A 19,858-nucleotide genomic window follows, 5' to 3' on the forward strand; every position below is an offset into this window, starting at 1 on the left:
CCAGTAAATAATATGTGAAGGGTCCTCAGGCTCATTACTCATCAGGGAAATGCAAGTTAGAACCACAGTGGAGCAGCACCGCTCCATAGCCATGGGAAATGAGAGAAAGGAAATACCAAGAGTTGGTGAGGATGTGGAACAACAAAAGGCTTTAAAAAACTTGACTAAAGTGCTGTTAGCACAGCTAGCAAAACTATCGGTAATTTCTTAAATTGCATTTTAATTGTGTTAAAATAGACATAGCAGAATTTCTCCCTTTTGTTTTTTTCGAAGTGTGGTAAAATACACAGAAAATCTATCACTGTAACTATTTTTAAAAAATTTTATTGGAGTGCTGCTGCTTTACAGTCTTCTGTTAGTTTCTGCTCTACAGCAAAGTGAATCAGCTACGTGTACACACATATTGCCTCTGTTTTGAATTTCCTTCCCGTTTAGGTTACCACAGAGCACTGCGCAGAGTTCCCTGTGCTACACAGTAGGTTCTCATTAGTTACCTGTTTTGTACATACCAGTGTATGTATGTCAGCCCCATCTCCCAATTCATCCCACCCCGCTTCCACCCTTTGGTGACCGTATGCTTTTTCTCTGTGTCTGTGTCTCTATTTCTGCTTTGCACATAGGTTCGTTTATCTGTCCCATTTTTCTAAGATTAATACATATATATGTGTTACTATACGATGTTTTTCTCTTTCTAACTAATACGAAGTGTACAGGGCAGTGGCAGTACGTTCATGTTGTGTAACCGTCAGCACAGTCCATTTGCAGACGTTTCAACATCCCAGCCAGGCACCCTGTGCCCAGTAAGCCGCAACCCCCTTTCTTCTGTCCCCCCGGCCCCTGGGACCCTCCTCTGTGCTTCGTTTCCAGTCATTTACCTGTCCTGGGCACCTCACACAAATGGAAGCATACAGCATTCGTCCTTCTCTGTCTGGCTTGTTTCACTTCGCATGATGTTTTCAAGGTTTATCCATGTTATAGCAGATGTCAAAATTTTGTCCTTTCTAAGGCTGAAAAATCTTCCGCTGCATGGCTACACTGGCCTTCCCTGGTGGCACTGCATTTTGTTATCCATTCAACTGTAGAGGGTATTTGGCTGCTGTAAATAGTGCTGCTGTGAACACTGGTGTGCAGCTGTCTAAGTTCCTACTTCCAGGCCTTGTGGAATTTCTGGATCGTACGGCAGTTCTGTGTTTCATTTTTTAAACTGACAACCTGTTTCCACAACAGCTAAGTGTTGTGTTCCCAGCAATGCACACGTTTCCCGTTTGCTCCACATTCTGGCCTAGAAATCAGCCTGAGGTGAAAGCTTAGGGTCGTCTTAGGACTTTTCTGAACGAGTGTCTTGTCTTGGCTCCAGACAGCTTAGAAAGGACTACACACAGAATTCACAGGGTCGGCTCTGCCCTCTCTGGCTTCAGGGGTGGAGCTGGGGGAACAGGAAGTTCTTTCAGTGTTATCTAGAGGGAAATAGGAACTTGGAGCGTCCTAGTCCACCGTTTTGGATGCTGGAATATTTCTTCAGTCTAACTTTGTTTCAGTTGACCTGATTAACAGATAAAAACTCTTCATTGAAGTTTCCAATAGGTGAAGTTGAGACTGTAAAGCTCATTCATTCATCCAGCAGACATTTATTGAGTGCCTACTAGGCATGCAGTAGTGAACTGAATAGACGAAGGGCTCACATTTTAATGGGGAGAGAAAGGCGATAAAGATGTTACAGAGGTACATACGGGATCAGATGGTGGTATGTGAGATGGAGCAGGTTAACACAGAAGGGAAGGGAAGGTGGTCTGGGGTCTGAGATGGTGAGCCGAGACCCTAGAGCTGAGTCCTGACCCAGGCAGATGTCGAGAGGCGAAGACTCGAGTGGGCAGGAGAAGGCTTGGTTGTTCCTTGGTTCCAGGAACAGAGAGGGAGGTGCAGTGATCAGAGGAGTATACAAGGGGGGAGTCTGGGTGTCCAGGGTGCAGAGGTACCGGAGTCGGATTTTGCTGGGCCCTGTGGCCAGTGCAAGGAGTAGGCTCCTCGGAGGATGAAGTGGAGCCGTGAGAGAGTTTTGAGCAGAGGAAAGACATTAATCAGAGCACCCTGGGCTGCTGTGTTGAGAAGAGACTGGAGGGGACAAAGCCTGTGCCCGGAGTTTGGGACAGGATGACTGTGGCTCAGACTGGGATGGTAGTGTGGAGGTGGGCGAAGTAGCCAATGTCTGAATGTACCTGTATGAGAGTGTGGTCTCAAGGGTGTGGTCAGCAGACGCTGGGTGTCCAGAGCCAGCTGAGGGGCCTCTAATGCTGAGAAGTGGCCGGCAGTGGGCATCTGAGAAGACGCAGCCTGGAGCCAGCTGGGGTCAGGGGGAGCATCAGGATGGCAGTGAAGAAGGAGTTTCACGGAGCAGGGAGCCGTGAGCTGCATGGTGCTCCTGAGGCCACGTGAGATAAGGACTGAAAACTGATGGGTGGATTTAGTGCTGTGATTGTGGGAGACGTTGATGTGTTCCTAAATTATTGCTCAGAGTAGGGGAATTTCAGAGAATATGGCAAAGATGAAAACTGAAGTTTACAGGGTTTTCTGTCTTAATAAAATTGGGTGGGATTAGAATATGTTTTGGTTTCTGTATACTTTCAGGAAACAAAAATTGATCCATGCTTGCTTGCTTTTATCTTTTTTTCGCTGTGCTGGGTGTTCGTTGCTGCTCGGGCTTTCTCCAGCTGTTACAGAGCGCGGGCTCCTCACTGCGGCGGCTCCTCTTGCTGCAGAACACAGACTCTAGGCACACGGGCTTCAGTAGTTGTGGCGCACGGGCTTAGTTGCCCTGCAGCTTCGAATATTCCGGACCAGGGATGAGACCCATGTCCCCTGCACTGGCAGGTGGACTCCTATCTCCTGTGCCACCAGGGAAGTCCTCCCTACTTACTTTTGAGATGTCTTTTCAAACTGAAGATGCCACTGCAGTTGAGTAGGTTTACTCAAGACAAAGGTGGATCACTTACAGGAAGCCCCACAACTGCTGTTGAGCCCCAGCTCTGAACCAAGCACTTTACTCAGTGCCTGGGCACAGATCACTCTGCAGTCGCACAGGAATGCTGGACACCTGTGGTCATAAGCATGGAGGGAAGTGCAGAGACCACGGGAGCTACAGAGGAAGCTTGCCTCCCAGGAAGGGACTCCGTTTCAGGAGATGAATGGCAGCTGTGTGTTTGCTGGACCAGAGTCGAGGAGCATGGCGCCATTCTTACAGCAGATTGGAAAGGGGGACAGAGTCTGGGGACCTGAAAGGTTGACAGACACAGGGGAGTGTGTATAATTGTGTCATTCTGAGTCCTCAGGACTGAGAAGATAGTGGCAGGGTTGGCTGCCCAAGGATGTTTCTCAGAGAGCAGCCAGCTCAGAGGGGAGGAGACACTGAGTGGGTTTTGGACTTGAGTTTCAGGTTATTGAAGGTATAAACCTAGAGTGCAGGAAAGTGGATGGGGAGGCTCTGGTTTGCTGGTGTTTGAGGACAGTCATGACTTGTGTAAGTGTGGGAGGAGGAAGGAACTGATCCCCAGTAAAAGAGGGCCAGGAGGGGGAGGTCAGAGCAGTGGTGGAAGAAGAGGGTGGGCGACAGAGGGTCTGAGGCTGCACAATGGTGAGGGGAACAAAGCCTGAGAAAAGGGTCCGTGCCTGAGTGGTTGGACCATGGGACACTGCCCTCCATGCCACAGGCTTCATATGTGTCAGTCAGACGTGTCCTTGGAGACACATATGCACACTCCCTACCCATAGGGGTGTGTGTACGTGTGTTTCTATAGGTTGCTCCTTTAGGCTTCAGTTAACTCAAAAAGGATGCACAAGAAATGATTTATGTTTTCTCCCTTGAGAAAGGAAATTGGTGACTGGCGAACAGAGGGGAGGGGAGAGACTTTTCACTGTGTAGACCTTTCTATCTGTTTCTAAAATACTGAACCACATGTATGTGGTTACCTGTTAAAACAACCAAAAGAAAAACACAATTTTTTATAAGAATGAGATTGCCCTCTATATATTGATATGGTGCAATCACCACTTACTAAGTACAATAAAGTAAGGGATAGAAAAGTGAATGTAATGTAGTAGGTTCCCATGTGTTTAAACATGTGTGTGTGTTTCAGATAGAAAGATACAGAGGGCAGTATTTGCTTTTTCTTGCAAAGAATGTTCCTAGCAATAGATCCAGAGTGGTAAGAGGGTGTCTAGGAAGCTGGGACAGGAGAGGAAAGGAGACGGCCTGTACTTTCTGCTCTTTTATCCTCTTTGAAGTGGGCAGCAGTGCATACAATTCTCAGAGTTACATGATTTGAAAAGAATTTTATTTTGGCAAATGAGTTCCTGCACCTGTTGGATGATGTATGTCGATCAGCCACTCGGCACCTGACGCCAGTTGTGCCCGGAGCTGGCTGACCTGCCTGTCGCCTGTCAGTGAGCCGTAAGTTCTGTGCAGGTTTGACTGCTGTAGGAGGCATTTCCAGCCACATGTGGCTGGCCTGCCTCCCTCTTCTTGCTGGAAATCCCTGTAGGGAGCCAGATTCTTCCTGTCTCTCCGTCTCACAGTTCACCTCTGCCTTTTCCGCCCAGGGTACCTTCTTCCAGAGAAGACAGTGCTTGTCTGCCAAGCACACAGCAAGAGGACAAGGGCTCAGAGAGAGGAACTGACTCCAAGACAAACTCAGAAAACCAAAAGCATGGTTGGTTATTTAAAAGATGGGTAATTTAAAATCACTAATGCTTGGAAATTTTCTGATGTTTAGGCTTTCCACTTTTAGATGAATTAGAAGGTGATATAAACTGATGTTACCTAACTTTCTATTTTTGACAATTCAGCTTCCGATTTTTTTTCTGTAACTTTTTTCCTTTTTGTTATTTGAGGTATAGTGCTCATCCAGTAAAAGTGCATGGATCTTAAACATACAGAATTTTCCTGTGTGTACATGTCCATTACCCCACCAGGTCAGGCTATTGGCCATTCCCAGAATCCCAGTGGTCTCCCTTATGTACCCTTCCTGTCTGTAGCCCTGCCCAGGAGCCCCTGTTCTTACTTGCGATACCATCAGTGTTGCTGAATTGGAAGCACATGGTATACACTCGCGTGGCTTCTTTCATCAACATTATGTCTGTGAAATTCATCTAGATTATTGTAAGTAGTAGTGGTACTTCATTGCTGAGTCGTATTCTGTGATATGGGCTTCCCTGTGGCTCAACTGGTAAAGAGTCTGCCTGCAGTGCGGGAGACCTGGGTTCTATCCCTGGGTTGGGAAGATCCCCTGGAGAAGGGCAAGGCCACCCACTCCAGTATTCTGGCCTGGAGAATTCCATGGACTATGTCCATGGGGTTGCAAAGAATCAGACATGACTGAGCAACTTTCACTTTTGCTTTCATTCTGTGATATGAATGTACTGCAATTTATTTCCCCATTTGCCTGTTGAAAGACATTGTTTTCAGTTTTTGACTATTGTTAACAAGCCCCTCATAAACATTTTTGCTCAAGTCTTTGAAAGCCTCAGACATTTTAGGTTGAGAATTTCAATTGCACTGATTTACAAAATGTTATGTGCTGCAGTGGTCCTTGCACGTACTGACTGCTGTTCTGGAAATTGTTCGGGGTGCTAGCAGGCTGAAATAGCAGGGACATTGGAGCAGTGGTGTCCTATGGCCAACAATTACATGTGGTCCTTTTTCACAGAGTTTACATTCCCGATTGTTTAATCTTAATACTGGTCAGTGTAAATAGTTCTTTTCTTAATCTAGTTTTTGTTTTATTAGTTACACTAAATGATGTACATTTTTCTTTTTTTAAATTGTTCTTTGCAGCTGGATACTTCAGTTACTATGAAGTTTATGCTCATAGTAGTTCAACGAAAAGTTGCATAAAATGCCAAAAGTACATATAATATATATATATTATATATATAATGGAGTCATATACATGTTATTTGTAATATATATGTTATATATAATATATATGTATAAATATTATGGAGTCACATATAAATAACCTATAGGAAAATTTGACTTTTTGGACAGAAACTTTACCTAAAAACACTGGAGGTGCTTCCATTAACAAAACTACAGAGCCGCCGAAAAGGTATGCTCATTGTTGGGGTCTGCTTTCCTTACTTGCCTAGCAGATACACAGAGATGAGTATATAATCCTCTTCCCTTTCTTCCAGCTTCCACCCACAAATAAAATGGTTCCAAAAAGAGGATGTGGTCATACTGAAGATAAAAATAAGGAATGTGAAAGATTATAAATGTAAATACTTTAGAGATAGAGTTGTCTTCAGGTGGGTTTATGTATAGCTTATAAAACCAAATAGAAATAATTTCTAATGTTTTAAGAGGCTGACTTTATTTCTTTTTGTAAATCTAGTGCCTGGGTAGGAGAGAAATTTTACTTGGCTGATTTGGAGCTGCAAGCCAACATAATAAAAGATGATTGCAAATGCATAATTAAATATGACGAACCTGTAATCACTCTTGCAAAAGAGCAAAGGGAGTCTTGGTGTGGCTTACTCAAACAGAGGGTGAGTAGAAGTCAACCATGCTTGGTCTTAACACCCTGAGTTTGTTTTATTCTCTCAAGTAATGTAAATTGTTATGTTGAACAGAATCCCAATGTGGCTTTTGATTTTGATCACTGGGAAGACTGTGATGAGGATAAGGAGGATAGCCACTTTGCCAAAGGTAAGAGGAGGTGCACCCACTCCCCAGGAGAATCGAGAATCGTAGGACCTGAGCATCATGGGGGTGGACGCAGATTCCAGGAATGCAGCTTTTGTAAAAATGGGCCATTACTGTAAAGCCCTTAGGTGTTAGTTTTCTCCTTGTGGTTGATCTTGGTGCTAAATGTTCTGCTTTGAGGAGTATCAACTCTTGGTTATAAACATACTTCCTTATAATACTTGTACAAATATTTCTCCTAGGAAAATAACTTACCCCTATGCAGGCAAATTGTTCTTGCATGTTTCTTGCTTAAAATCATGAAAACTTGAGTCACAAAATACAGAGCTAGAACCCAAGGGACTTTTTCTGCAATGACCAAAATAATGGGCATGGGGGAATATTTGCTAATGAATCTGTAATTATTAACATATTTTTGATAATATCTACCTCTTTTAGTTGTAAATTCTAAAAACCTGTCCTGCAGCATGGCAGGCTTGGTTGAGACCAGTGACAAAAGTTCGGATGAAGATGAAAGTGAGAGTGAATGAGAATGTGAATTAAAACCTGCAGAGCGGCCAGAGGCTTCTGAACAGAAATGGATATTGCTCTGTGACCAGAAGCTAAGAAGACAGGAAGTCACATTCAGACCTTTTTTCCCTCAAGGATCAAGCATTACTAAGTGTTAGCTTGTGGCACTGGGATTAGTAATGGTGAGAATTCTTAACTGATAGAAAAATGAGTTGATGATGAGACTCTGGAAGGAAGGTGGGAGCAGAGGCACTGTGAGTGCTGGGCTGTCCTGCTGGCCACCTGCTGTGAAGCCCGCCTTGACACTCAGGTAGAGTGATGCAAGCCAGGCATTCAGGTAACGAACTGTACCACCTGGAGTTCATTGTTGTTTTTTCATCTAGACCTGTGTTTGGTACATTCTTAAAACCTGATCTTGCACATATAAATTGAGATTTCTTAAAATACACACTCTGCACTGCTTAAGAGACCTTTTCAACGGCTTCCCTGGTAGCTCAGATAGTTAAGAATCTGCCTGCAGTGCAGGAGACCTGGGTTTAATCCCTGGGTCGGGAAGATCCCCTGGAGAAGGAATTGGCAACCCACTCCAGTGTTCTTGCCTCGGTTCCTAGGGTGGAGGACCCCGGCAGGCTACAGTCCATGGCGTCGCAAAGAGTCAGACATGACTGAGCAACTAACACTTCACTTCACTTTCAGCCATGAGTTAGTTGGCATTCAACATAACTGTGTGTGCTAATGCTCCTAGTAGTCTTTACATAGTGATAGCTGGTTACCCAGGGTAAGCTGATATCTTGCGAAGAGACAGTCCAAGGGCGAGAATGGGCTTGCCTCAGCAATAGCAGCCTGACCCAGGGCTTTCTGGAGGTAAAGCTTCCGAAGTACCCTCAGAACCTGCAGTGTCCGGGACAAACGGGACACAGGTCTCTCTCCAGTGGAAACTGAAGAGGATTTGTGCCTGGAGGCAGTGCTCAGAATACCTGCACATGGTGAGCCCTGCAAACATTCATGGCCTCGGCCTGGGGCGAGGCTGCAGCACCCACAGTCATGAGGCCGTCAGGAAATGTGCATTTGCCTTGAGCACTTCCGTGTGGGACTGCCCAGAGCCTGGCTCTCCAGTTAACTGGAGAGTTAGACGGCGAGCCGCTGGCCAGTTCACACCTCGTGCACTGCTTCAGTGTGGGCCTGGCAGCTTTGCCTAGAACTGGAAAATAACATGACAGAACATGACTGTTAGGACAGCCCCCCAGAATCTTTATTCTTTTTTACACATCAGAAAGCACAGGTGCCCACGTTTCTATCTGCCCCACGTACGAAGCACCACCTGAACGGGAGGTAAACTTTGTCATCAAGCTGTCTTGTCGTGTCCCATGAGCAGGCGTGAACCGTCCTCTTGCTCTCAGTTTCCTCATCTGTAAAATAAGACGGTCTGCTTCTTGGTGGGCATTGCCCAGCTGTGGGGCCTGGAGTGCTGCTGGGTGGAGTCATGCCGCTGCCCTCTGGGGGGCGGACGTGGTGTCCAGCCTGGACAGCTGCCAGGATCTCATCCTTGCTGCCACTGTGAGCCCGTGGTTGACCGGCAAGTGTCCGATTGGCACATGAGGTGTACTGGCGGTCCTTTTTCCTGGCTAAACTGGGCAGGCTCTTCGGGAACTTGTGGTGTCTTTGCTGGCAGAGGTTCTGATTCTGTGCAGCTCTTGTAACATTCTTACCCTGTGTAGTTTCGGTAAATACAGCTTTCGCTCCCACCGGGGAGGCCTCTGGGTCGGTGGCCAGGCCTCCCGAGCTGCACTGGCTTTTCCCTGAGGTTGCTGGCCACCTGCAGTGTACGCGCCATTGTATTGTCTCTCGTAAAACACAACACATAATAATAGCAAGCAGCAGAGCTGCACAGATGTGTGCCCAGGTGAAAGCGATGGGGCTTCCTGTTCTCAGAGATGTAACATTGATTCTCTCCTGTGGTTCACTAACAGCTGAGTGAAAGTATTGGGCAGAGGACGGCTACATGTTTAAATTTCAATTTCTTTTTTCAGACATTTAAATTTATGACTATTTGAAGTTCTGAATTACGTCCTGTAAGGTACGGGACTTCTGGCTTGTGAAATGTAAACAATTACTCATTGGGTTTTTTTTGTTGTTGTTGTTCTCTACTATTAATATGTACTGATTTCATGTTTTGGGAAATTTTCTGAAATGCATGGTAAAAGTACATTTGCATGCTTCTAAAATTGCTCATTTTCTTTGTTTTGGTGTGAAAGTCTTTTGCAATATATTAATAAAATTTCAGTGTTTTCACGGAAATGTTACTTTTTCCATTCTTTTAAACCATATTTTGTCAGGAATATTCCTGAGTGCCAAATGCAATTGAATTTTATACACCATACTTCCTGGTTTGACTGAAATACCAGTGAAGGTTATCAGAGGACCTGTGACACTGAGCTTCTTGTGGACACAGGCTGTGGGTGGTCCTGGGTAGTCAGCTGTGCCCTGCAGGCCTTGACGCCAGCCTGGGACGGACCTGCCCCATGTGCCCCGGGTGAAATACAGGAAGGGGTGGGGGTAAGTAGGAAAGCATTCGTACTTGAGTATTTTAAAAATCTATTTCAATCAAAGCAAAGTTTCATCAATTTGATATTTAAATGTATATGTGTGTGTGTGTGTGTATACATATACATGTGTGTGTATGTGTGTGTGTATATATACATATATGTACCTTGCTGATGATGGAGCTGAAAGAACACCCTTTATTGAAGTAGGTGTGATGTGCCCCTTGCTAGAGTCACTCTGTGGTGCCAGTGGCTCTGATTTAGTCCTTCCCACCACCACCATTCTTCTGGGTTATCTCCTTGCCTGCTGATTTCAGCCAGCACCCACCCAGGGAATTAAGGATAGCTAAAAATAATAGTATCATACACGTGTGAATATGTTTGTTTTTTTTTTCCTTAAGAAAAACATCAGGAAGAAATAACCACAAATATTGCTTACAAAAATAAGTTCATCACAGCTTGGATTTGGCACAAGAGGCCGAGCTTGTTACTCTGGAGCTTCCTCTGGGGGGACGACTTCCATCAGCATCTGAAGGTGCATGGTGAGAGGCTCTGTGGGGGAAGTGCAGTTAGAAAAGCGTCATTAAGAATCAGCTCCACCCCCCTTATTGGTGAGCAGTGATAGTGTTACACTCCTTGGTGATGTGTCTCCTGTTAGAGCCTGTGCTTGGGAGACATAGGTAGGTAGAGATGGGCAGACCCATCCTGGGAGCTATGGTGGTTCTTTGGAGATAAGTTATTTCCCATTAAAGCATTAGGAACCTGCTAAATATTTCACTGCCACCAAATCATTTATAGGAAAAATGTGAATGACTCAGTTATTTGTGTATATTTAACTGTTTACCACTGACCAAGGCTGACTATGTAGTCTGAAGTCACTTAGTTGGCGTCTCCTTTAAAATACAGATGGTTCATTCTCTTCACTTCCTTAATTCTAACTTAACAGTTTTTGTTGGGAACAGCTTGGCTAAACACTCAAAGCTGAGAAATAAGGCATATTTGGGTGGGGCCTTTAGGGTGTAAGTTATCCTGGCTAGATTCTCTGTCAGTATAATCAAATGCAAGTCCGTTTTCAGAGGCATAGGCAAGTGTGGCCAGTTTTCTGATAGTTATTAACCTTTTCTTTCATTTTCACCTCAGAGCACCAGCAACCCCTCAGCTTTAGGCTTAGATCAGCGTAAAGAGGTTAGAGGCAGGAGGAGCTCTTTCAAGAAAGGAACAAAGTCCTTGGGAAATAATAGAGGCCACAGGTGGACCCCAGGGGTGTCACACTGAGGGGAACAGGTCACATGTCCTCCCAAAGAGGAGATGAAATTTTGTTAGCTGTGTGAGACCCTGTGACAAGAAAGTCCTGGTAGCATCGGGACAGATGAGGCTGCGGGGTGTTGGGCTTGCCTTGCTTCACTAATAGCACAGCGGTTCCCCGGTTGATACTTACTTGAGATTTTCTGAGCCCATCCAAACTTATAGTGGACAAAAAGGAAATAAAATACAAGGCCGCTCAGCATAAACAACACACAGTAGAGATACTCCCACGCAGGTGCGCTGATGATTGGGGCCAAAACCAAAAACACGGATAAGAGAGTCACCAAGATGGGGATGAAAATGGGCACCTGCAGGCAGAACAACATGGAGTCACGACTCGGCCCTGAGCACTTGTTTCCCGTGTGAAATTTTTCATACCCTTGATAGAGAAAGAAGAACATAGTTTCGATCCCTTGTAAGTAAATTTGCCGACCTCATTTCACTTGTTCTTTCCTTTTCCCTAGAATATAAAGAAAACGCCTTCACGTCACTTTTAGCTGTAAAGTACACATCATGCATTTCTCACCGACAGGGACTTGGATTTTAACCTGTTGGTTCCCTCCTTGCTCTGTCTCGCCATTAATTTGTTGCCAGAATCAGATGGTGTGTCCTACACTGTCTTCATCTGCTAAGTCGCTTCAGTCGTGTCCGACTCTGTGCAACCCCATAGTCGGCAGCCCACCAGGCTCCCCTGTCCCTGGGATTCTCCAGGCAAGAACACTGGAGTGGGTTGCCATTTCCTTCTCCAATGCTTGAAAGGGAAAAGGGAAAGTGAAGTCGCTCAGTCGTGTCCGACCCTCAGCAACCCCATGGACTGCAGCCTTCCAGGCTCCTCCATCCATGGGATTTTCTGGGCAAAAGTACTGGAGTGGGTGCCATTGCCTTCTCTGAGCTCTGCTGATAACGTGCTCCTCTGTCCCTCTTGTTTGTTAAAACCGGGGGCTAGACCTGGAGGCAGGAGGCTTTTGTGGTCGAGTGGTGCACTTCCTTTCGTCACCTCAGGAAGCACTTAAGGTCTGACTGCCACACTTTCGAATCCCTGAAGTCAGTCAGTGAGTTCAGGGGCCCAAGAGACATCCAGTCCAGGCAGATCTGGATGCACCCATTTCTCCAGGGAGCTGTTTCTTTTCAGTAGGAAATGGACACTTAGAAACCATCATCTGGGTGGTTGGGGTATTCAATGTTCTTTCACCAGGACAGAGAAAAATCATTTTTTTTCACGAAGGGGAAAACATTGCACAAATGATTCTAATAGTTTTGATTCACATGTAAGATTGCACTTTTTTCCTTAGTTTACTCTAGACTTGCATTTTCTTTCCTAATGCTTCTTTTCAGAAATCTTCATAATGGCTTTCACATGATTACTTGTTTTCTTTATCTTACAGTGTGTCTGTAATAAAATAACTATACCAGTTCATTTCAGTTCAGTTGCTCAGTCTTGTCTGACTCTTTGCAACCCCATGGACTGCAGCATGCCAGGCTTCCCTATACCAGTACTAGCATTGTAAGTAGCATGAAGTTTAAGACTTTTTTTGCAGTTCTTTTGAACAGAAGAGTATAAGCCACAAGGGAAATGCAATTAAAAGTCATGCACTTTAGTATCAGTTCTGGTAATTCTGCTCTGCGTGGTTATGTCATCTTTTTATAGAGTAATATTTTTTTTATCTCCATTTGTTTGGAGTTTTCAGGGATTTGCTCTTTCCCTTTTCAGTGTTTAATTTTTTGATATTATAAATTTTTTCTTGAGTTTGCTTTGTTCTCCCGTTATTTCTTTTTGTGAATAAGCACATGTATATGCACAAACATGCGTACACCTGTTCATCTTCCACTACCCTTACATAAAAGGCAGCAAATGCATAAAACACAGTGTTACACCTTGGTTTTTTCCATTAATATACTTCAGAGATAGCAGTGCTGTATAAAATTACTTCTCCATTTTATTACTGCCTACCACTCTATTTGGTGGATGTTCCAAACTTATCCAGCTAGTCTTCCACTAACTGACATTTGGGTTGTGTTGAGGCTTTCGCTTTTACAGTTAATGCTGCAATAAATGACCTTGGGTATGTTTCATATTTTTTGTCACCTTCACTTTGGGATCCGTTCAGTTCAGTTTAGTCGCTCAGTCGTGTCCGACTCTTTGCGACCCCATGAATCGCAGCACACCAGGCCTCCCTGTCCATTACCAACTCCCGGAGTTCACTCAAACTCATGTCCATCGAGTTGGTGATGCCATCCAGCCATCTCATCCTCTGTCGTCCCCTTCTCCTCCTGCCCCCAATCCCTCCCAGCATGAGTCTTTTCCAGTGAGTCAACTCTTTGCATCAGGTGGCCAAAGTATTGGAGTTTCAGCTTTTAGCATCAGTCCTTCCAGTGAACACCCAGGACTGATCTTCTTTAGGATGGACTGGTTGGATCTTCTTGCAGTCCAAGGGGCTCTCAAGAGTCTTCTCCAACACCACAGTTCAAAAGCATCAGTTCTTTGGCGTTCAGCTTTCTTCACAGTCCAACTCACATCCATACACGACCACTGGAAAAACCATAGCCTTGACTAGACTTTCGGATAGATTACCTCAAAACAGGATGACTGGGTCACAAGGTAAATCCATATGTAATTTTGCTGGATATGGCCAGGTTTCCATCCATAGCGGGCATATCATTTGAATTCCACTAGCAGTGTTGGAGAAGGCTGCTTCCCCATGGCCACCTCCATGGATGTGGCCAGACTCTGGGATTTCTGCCCCATCTTACAAGCATGAAATGGTAGCTCGTTAGAATTCTGGCATCTGTCTCTTGTTAGGAACAAAACTGAGTGTGCTGGGGCCCATGTGTTTCATGTTTAAGTGTCAATGCGTTGTTCTCATTGAACTTTGTTGACTTGTGTCCATTTATATCTTTTGTCCATTCAGTTGTTAGTAACGCCCATCTCAATTTTAGGCACTCTTTAAATGCGGGCTGTTACCCTTTGTGTGTGTGTGATATTATTGCAGATATTTCCAATATTGTATATATGTGCTTTCAGTTTTCTTCTCCTTATTTCAATGCATGCATTTTTATTTTGGCCACGAGATACGGTTGCCCCCTTTTTAAAAATTACTTCTTGATTTTTGAGTCATTGGAAAGGTTTTCTCCATTCTTGGATTACAAAACAGCTTATGTTTTCTTCATGCATCAGTACTAGGATATTTAAATTTTAGAATCTATATTTTAATTTTTAATATTTAATGGCCAGGTTTTCCCTGGCCATTCTTGCTATTAGTAGTTTGTTCTTCAATATGAACTGTATAATCAGCTTGTCTAACTCCAGAGAAAAAATTAGATGGTGTTTTTTATTATAGTTACATGAAATGTCTAAATGAAGGATGCTGAGTTTCCCTATCCAAGAAGATGATGAATTTCCATTTGCTCAAGTTACTTTTTTTGTCTTGCAGGAGAATTTTACTTTTCCACTGAGAAGTCTAACCTCTTGTTGAAGTTCATGGCTAGGTTTTTGTTTCGGATGGAGCAGGGGGAAGATGAGGTGTTGTCTTTCATTTTCTTTTAATTGGACATCATTTTTATAAATAAAGGCTATTGATTTCACTCAGTCATGTCAGACTCTTTGTGACCCCATGGACTGTATAGCCTACCAGGCTCCTCTGTCCATGGGATTTCCCAGGCAGTAGTACTGGAGTGGATTGTCGTTTCCTTCTCCAGGGGATCTTCCCAAACCAGGGATTGAACCCTGATCTCCCACATTGTAGACAGACACTTTACCGTCTGAGCCACCAGGGAAGTCCTTTTAATTGGGCATCATTTTTATAAATACAGGCTATTGATTTCAGTGTCTTAATTTTATGTCATATTACTTTACTATATTTTCTTGTAGTTTTTTCTTTGATCCTTTTGGGTTTTCCAGGTGTACACTTTTATTTTCTTTGAATTTAGAAAGACTTTCAAAAAATCTTCTCTAATCCTTATGCTCCAAATGGCTTTCTCTTACTCTTGCTGCTATCTTCAGAACAGTGTCAGCTGATAGTAGAAATCAATAGAAGGAAGGCATTCTTGTCTTAGACCTAGCAAGGATCTCTCTAGTATTAAGGTTATCAGTTAAGCTTATCAATTAAGGTTGCTTTTTGCCATAAGGTGTGTTTGTGTGTGTGATCATACCAAGGAAAAGATTATGCATTTCTATTTGTGTTTCTGTCAGTGATGTATGTTGAATTTTATCTGGTGGTTTTTGGCATCTGTGGGAGGTGATCACAGGGGTATTCACCATAGGTATATTAATATGATGAATTATATCCCCCATGAATTAAATCCAGTTCATTCTAATCTTCAGCCACGCTTGCACAGACTTGACTTAGTCATGGTATATTTTTAATATAATTGGATTCTATTTGTTAAATTATTTTATGATTTTTCTATCAATATTCAAAAGTGAGATTGGCCTGTGATTTTTCTGTACTGTCTTTGCAAGGTTTAGTATTAGTGTTACAGTCCATAAAAATAATTTGAAAAATCAGTAAAACAACCTGTGAAGTGAAGTCACTCAGTCGTGTCTGACTCTTTGCGACCACATGGACTGTAACCTACCAAGCTCCTCTGTTCATGGGATTTTCCAGGCAATAGTACTGGAGTGGATTGCCATTTCCTTCTCCAGGGGATCTTCCCGACCCAGGGATTGAACCCGGGTCTCCTGCATTGTAGACAGACGCTTTACCGTCTGAGCCACGCTTACCTTAAAAAGAAAAGGTTTATCTATATCTTTAATATATAGATAAACAAAAATGGAGAAATAATCTCCAGAACATAGGAAGTTATTTTTTTTTAATAATAAACTATTTTGTATAGCTATATACAAATAAATTCAAACATCTACATGAAATGGATAGTTTTCTAGGAAAATACAGCTTACTACCCCAGCAGAATCTGAGTTCATGGTGAAATTCTAAAAAATAATCCAGTTAAGAATCTTAAGTTCTTTCTTTAAGAGGTTTATTGATTCCTTCTACATTCTTCTGGTTTTCTTTGTTGATTCTTCTCTTGCTTTTTGAGTTGTCTATTTAATTTGTTTTCATTTTTATTGATGTAAGTAATATAGCGGAACTTCCTTAAAGCACTGATCATAGATGTCTTGTTTTCATTATTATTATTTTTAGGAATTTATGTACTTTCATTTCCTGCCTCCATTTGGATCAAAAAAGATGTTAATTTTTAAAATCGATTTCCTGTTTTATTGCATTATGGGCAGACAATGTACTTTGTAACATGTCTGACTTTTTAATCAGAGTTTTTCTTGGTGGCATTACAGATTCAGACATGTCCCGTCTTCACTTGAAAAGGTGTGATTGCTATTTGGGGAACTCAGAATTTGATAGGAATCCCTAAAATGTACCTGTTACATTGTTTTATATCTTCAGTCGCTTTTACTAGTGATGTGCCTGGATCTATCCTGCTCTGAGGGAGATGTTCTGAAGTCTTCTGTTTGTGTGTGTCTGTTTCTCCTTGTGTTTCCTGTAGTTTGTTTCGTAAAAGTAATTACGTGGTGTGGTAAATAGGTTTTCATAACTCTTACCTCTTTAGCCATTATTACTTAATGGTCTTTGTCTTGTGTTCTGGGTCTGAATGCTTGTCTGATAAGATCACAGCCCCTGTTTTCTACGTATTTTCATTTGCTTCGTTTTTCTTTGCCTGTCCTTTTAATCTTTCACCACTTTGTAAACCTGCCTAAAAATTATTTTTTTCTTTTAATGGCCAATTTAAACTCTTTAGGCTGAATAAGCCAGTTTATTCATGCAGCTGGCAAGTGTTGTCTTCATATCATTTCACATGTCTATATAAAGTACCTTCTACTTAACTGTCATTTTCTTGCCCTTTAAAGAGTAACATTCTGTGGGAAGACTCTCACCAGAGGCTCCTTCCTTTATTGTTAAAGTGGGGAAAATTACCACGTATCAGGTGAAATCTTAAACTTCTAAGTAGAGTTTTCAGATATAACTAAAAGACAGTAAATGCATATATATATATATATATATCTCCAACACATGCTATGGGCTTCCCTGGTGGCTCAGTGGTAAAGAATCCACCTGCAATGCAGGAGACAAGGGTGCAGTCCCTGGGTCTGCAGGGTCCCCTGGAGAGAAGGAAATGGCAGCTCATTCCAGTATTCTTGCCTGGAAAATGCCGTGGATGGAGAAGCCTGGCGGGCTGCAGTCCCTGAGGCCGCAGAGAGTCAGACACGAGTTAGTGACTACACAGCAACAAATGTGTTATACCTAGAAGTTAGCTGCTTTAAAAAAATGATTTCCTGGGCACCAATTGGTATGACTGTTAGTAAATGGTTGCCTTTAATGCAATAACATGTTTCCCAAAGCCTGAGATACGCGTGCTTTTCCACACTTTTCAGTGCACCTACACGTGATGGCCGCTTGCGTCGGGTTTGGAATATCATTTGAAACTTTTCACACACATGGATTAAAAATACTGTAGCGGGTTTTGGAAATTTAAATACTCATTTTTTCCCATATACCTATCAGTTAGACATAAGACTATTAAGAGATTCATAGATTCTGTAAAGTTTGGGAATGTTAAAAAACTAATAAGCAAAAAAAAAAAGTAACAACAAAAAACCCTAATAAGCATTCTACTGAGAAAATGTCAACCAGGAAGATATTCTGATTTGTTTCCCTGTTTGAGTCTTCATGTATAGATTCTTTCATGATGTGGTTTCATGGGTGTGTGTGTGTGTTGGATATATTTATCTATAAACACTAATTTTCTTAGTTCTCAACCCAGGGATCGAACCCAGGTCTCCCACATTGCAGGCGCATTCTTTATCAACTGAGCCACCAGGGAACCCCTTTCTTCTGAGCATTACCATTATAAAGAGGTATAATAAATACCTTTGTCTCCCCCTTTTAAGATATTGTTCATAATAAGCAGTAATGAAGTAAGCTAAAGATTTCTTCTCCCCCCTCCAGCATCTAATTTCAAATGGTGCCCTAAAGCAGTTTCTCTGACACACTTCCCTTGAATACTTTCCTGTGCTTTCTCTTCCACTTTTGTTATATTGTCAGTGCTTCATAATTTACATACTGTTTTGCCATCCTTATCTCCTGTCGTTAAGTGTTGGTTCTTAAATATATTCACCTTATGCCCATGACTTTTTGGTTTCTAAAGCTCATTCTTTAGTGATTCCAAAGGAAGGAAGGTTTCATATAACAATGTATGCTTTGAGTTCTCTCACTGGTAACTTTATTCTTCAAGGTCAGTTTGAGTAGATATAAAATATTTGACTTAACATTTCGCTTCCTTGAATATCTTAAATAAGTTGCCTACTGTCTTATGGCATAAAGTGTAGCTGGTGAGAAGTCTGATGCCTGTATATTTCCTTTTCTTTCTAAGTGAATTGAGGTGGAGGAGGACAAGAAAGAGGATGTGATATACCCAAAGCATTAAAACAGGAAAAACTCCATAGTTTTATCAGAATGTATTTATACTCTAGTTAGGCTATCTCAGTTGTACTGTATGACTTTCAGTGTGTTGATTCAAGTCCCTGCCTCCTCTTAAGGTCCCCTCTCCTCCTTTTCTTCCAAATTCAGGAAAGGTTTCTTAAATCACAGCTTTTAAGAATTCTAATACTTCCATTTTCTTCCTCAGCGACTCCAGTTACACGTATGTTGATCTCTCTCATTTTCTTTCCTGCCTCCTTCCATATTTTTTCTCAAATCCTTTTCATTTCAGTTTGAGCAGTTTTGTGCAGATTACAAATCTGTGCTACCATCATGATTTTGCATGCTTGATTTCCTGATTGAGGGGAGCTGCCTGATCCCAGCAGGCCACTCTATGCTACTGCTGTCCTTAGCGATTGGGTAACAGTCAAGCTACCGTTCCAGAAAGACATTTAACCAGATTTATGAAATGAAATTCCAAAGCTAAAGACACTATTTTTATTCTTGCTATATAGTTTCTGAAGCCCTCTTTTTGCCTACCTTTTTCTTAAATCTGTGCTTGTTATCATAAGAATGTATGTGCTAAGTCACTTCAGTCGTGTCCAACTCTTTGCGACCCTATGGACTGTAGCCCACCAGGCTTCTCTGTCCATGGGATTCTTCAGGCAAGAATACTAGAGTGGGTTGCCATTTCCTTCTCCTAAGAATATATACCATAGGTTTTAATATAAAGAAAAAAAGAGCCCATAACATAAGCAAAACACAATACATTCTCCTTCCCTATCGGTATATGGACCCACACCAGCCATGGAGGCAGGTAGGAAGGAGCCTCAGACAGATTGCAGAGGTGGACTGTAGGTGGCTGCAAGCACAGGAACAGGTCTGGGTCTGAATCAGAAGTCCCCATCAGTAGACAAGAAGTGTATGCTTGAGAGATCCTAGAACTGCCAGAACTGGAAATCTCCCTTTGCTTAGGTCACAGGTATTGCTGATAACTTTAATAAATTAATGAGATGGCCAACTGGATCATAATAAGAGATGAAAAGGAAACTCCACTCTTAAGTATGCCATTCAGGAGAAAAGGTTGAAAATAGAAAGCAGGCTCCTAGAACTCAAAATAGTTACATCTAAATAAATAAATTAGTTACCGCTGTCTAGCTCACTTCAGGAAAACAAAGCCACTTGTGACATTCAGGGAACTAAACCTACCTTGATAGGTCTTTTCAGCTCTTTCCTTGTAAACCTCATCACAATGAGTCCAGTGATCGTCAAACCATAAAACAGCCATGCAGCAAAACTGAAGTAATTGACTAATGAGTTTATGTCACCAGGGATGATGTAAATGATCGCGATCATGCCCTAGAGGAAAG

General features: G+C 42.6%; 2 protein-coding genes across 2 annotated transcripts in view; one reads left to right on the forward strand and one right to left on the reverse strand.

Moving 5' to 3' along the window:
* Positions 1 to 7,227, forward strand: part of TDRD12 (tudor domain containing 12) — a 71,731-nt gene extending 64,504 nt beyond the window's left edge. The window contains exons 26-31 of the mRNA XM_052656758.1: positions 4,594 to 4,703; positions 6,041 to 6,101; positions 6,187 to 6,300; positions 6,387 to 6,540; positions 6,625 to 6,700; positions 7,136 to 7,227. Of these exons, the coding sequence (XP_052512718.1) occupies positions 4,594 to 4,703; positions 6,041 to 6,101; positions 6,187 to 6,300; positions 6,387 to 6,540; positions 6,625 to 6,700; positions 7,136 to 7,227 (607 nt within the window). The remainder of the gene's footprint in view (positions 1 to 4,593; positions 4,704 to 6,040; positions 6,102 to 6,186; positions 6,301 to 6,386; positions 6,541 to 6,624; positions 6,701 to 7,135) is intronic.
* Positions 7,228 to 10,237: 3,010 nt separating this feature from the next.
* Positions 10,238 to 19,858, reverse strand: part of SLC7A9 (solute carrier family 7 member 9) — a 29,971-nt gene continuing 20,350 nt past the window's right edge. Inside the window, exons 10-12 of the mRNA XM_052656740.1 lie at positions 19,698 to 19,847; positions 11,189 to 11,363; positions 10,238 to 10,302 (exon numbers count right to left, since the gene is read on the reverse strand). Of these exons, the coding sequence (XP_052512700.1) occupies positions 10,238 to 10,302; positions 11,189 to 11,363; positions 19,698 to 19,847 (390 nt within the window). The remainder of the gene's footprint in view (positions 10,303 to 11,188; positions 11,364 to 19,697; positions 19,848 to 19,858) is intronic.

This window comes from Budorcas taxicolor, chromosome 18 (genome assembly GCF_023091745.1).
Source record: "Budorcas taxicolor isolate Tak-1 chromosome 18, Takin1.1, whole genome shotgun sequence".
In the NCBI taxonomy this organism is placed as follows: domain Eukaryota; kingdom Metazoa; phylum Chordata; class Mammalia; order Artiodactyla; family Bovidae; genus Budorcas; species Budorcas taxicolor.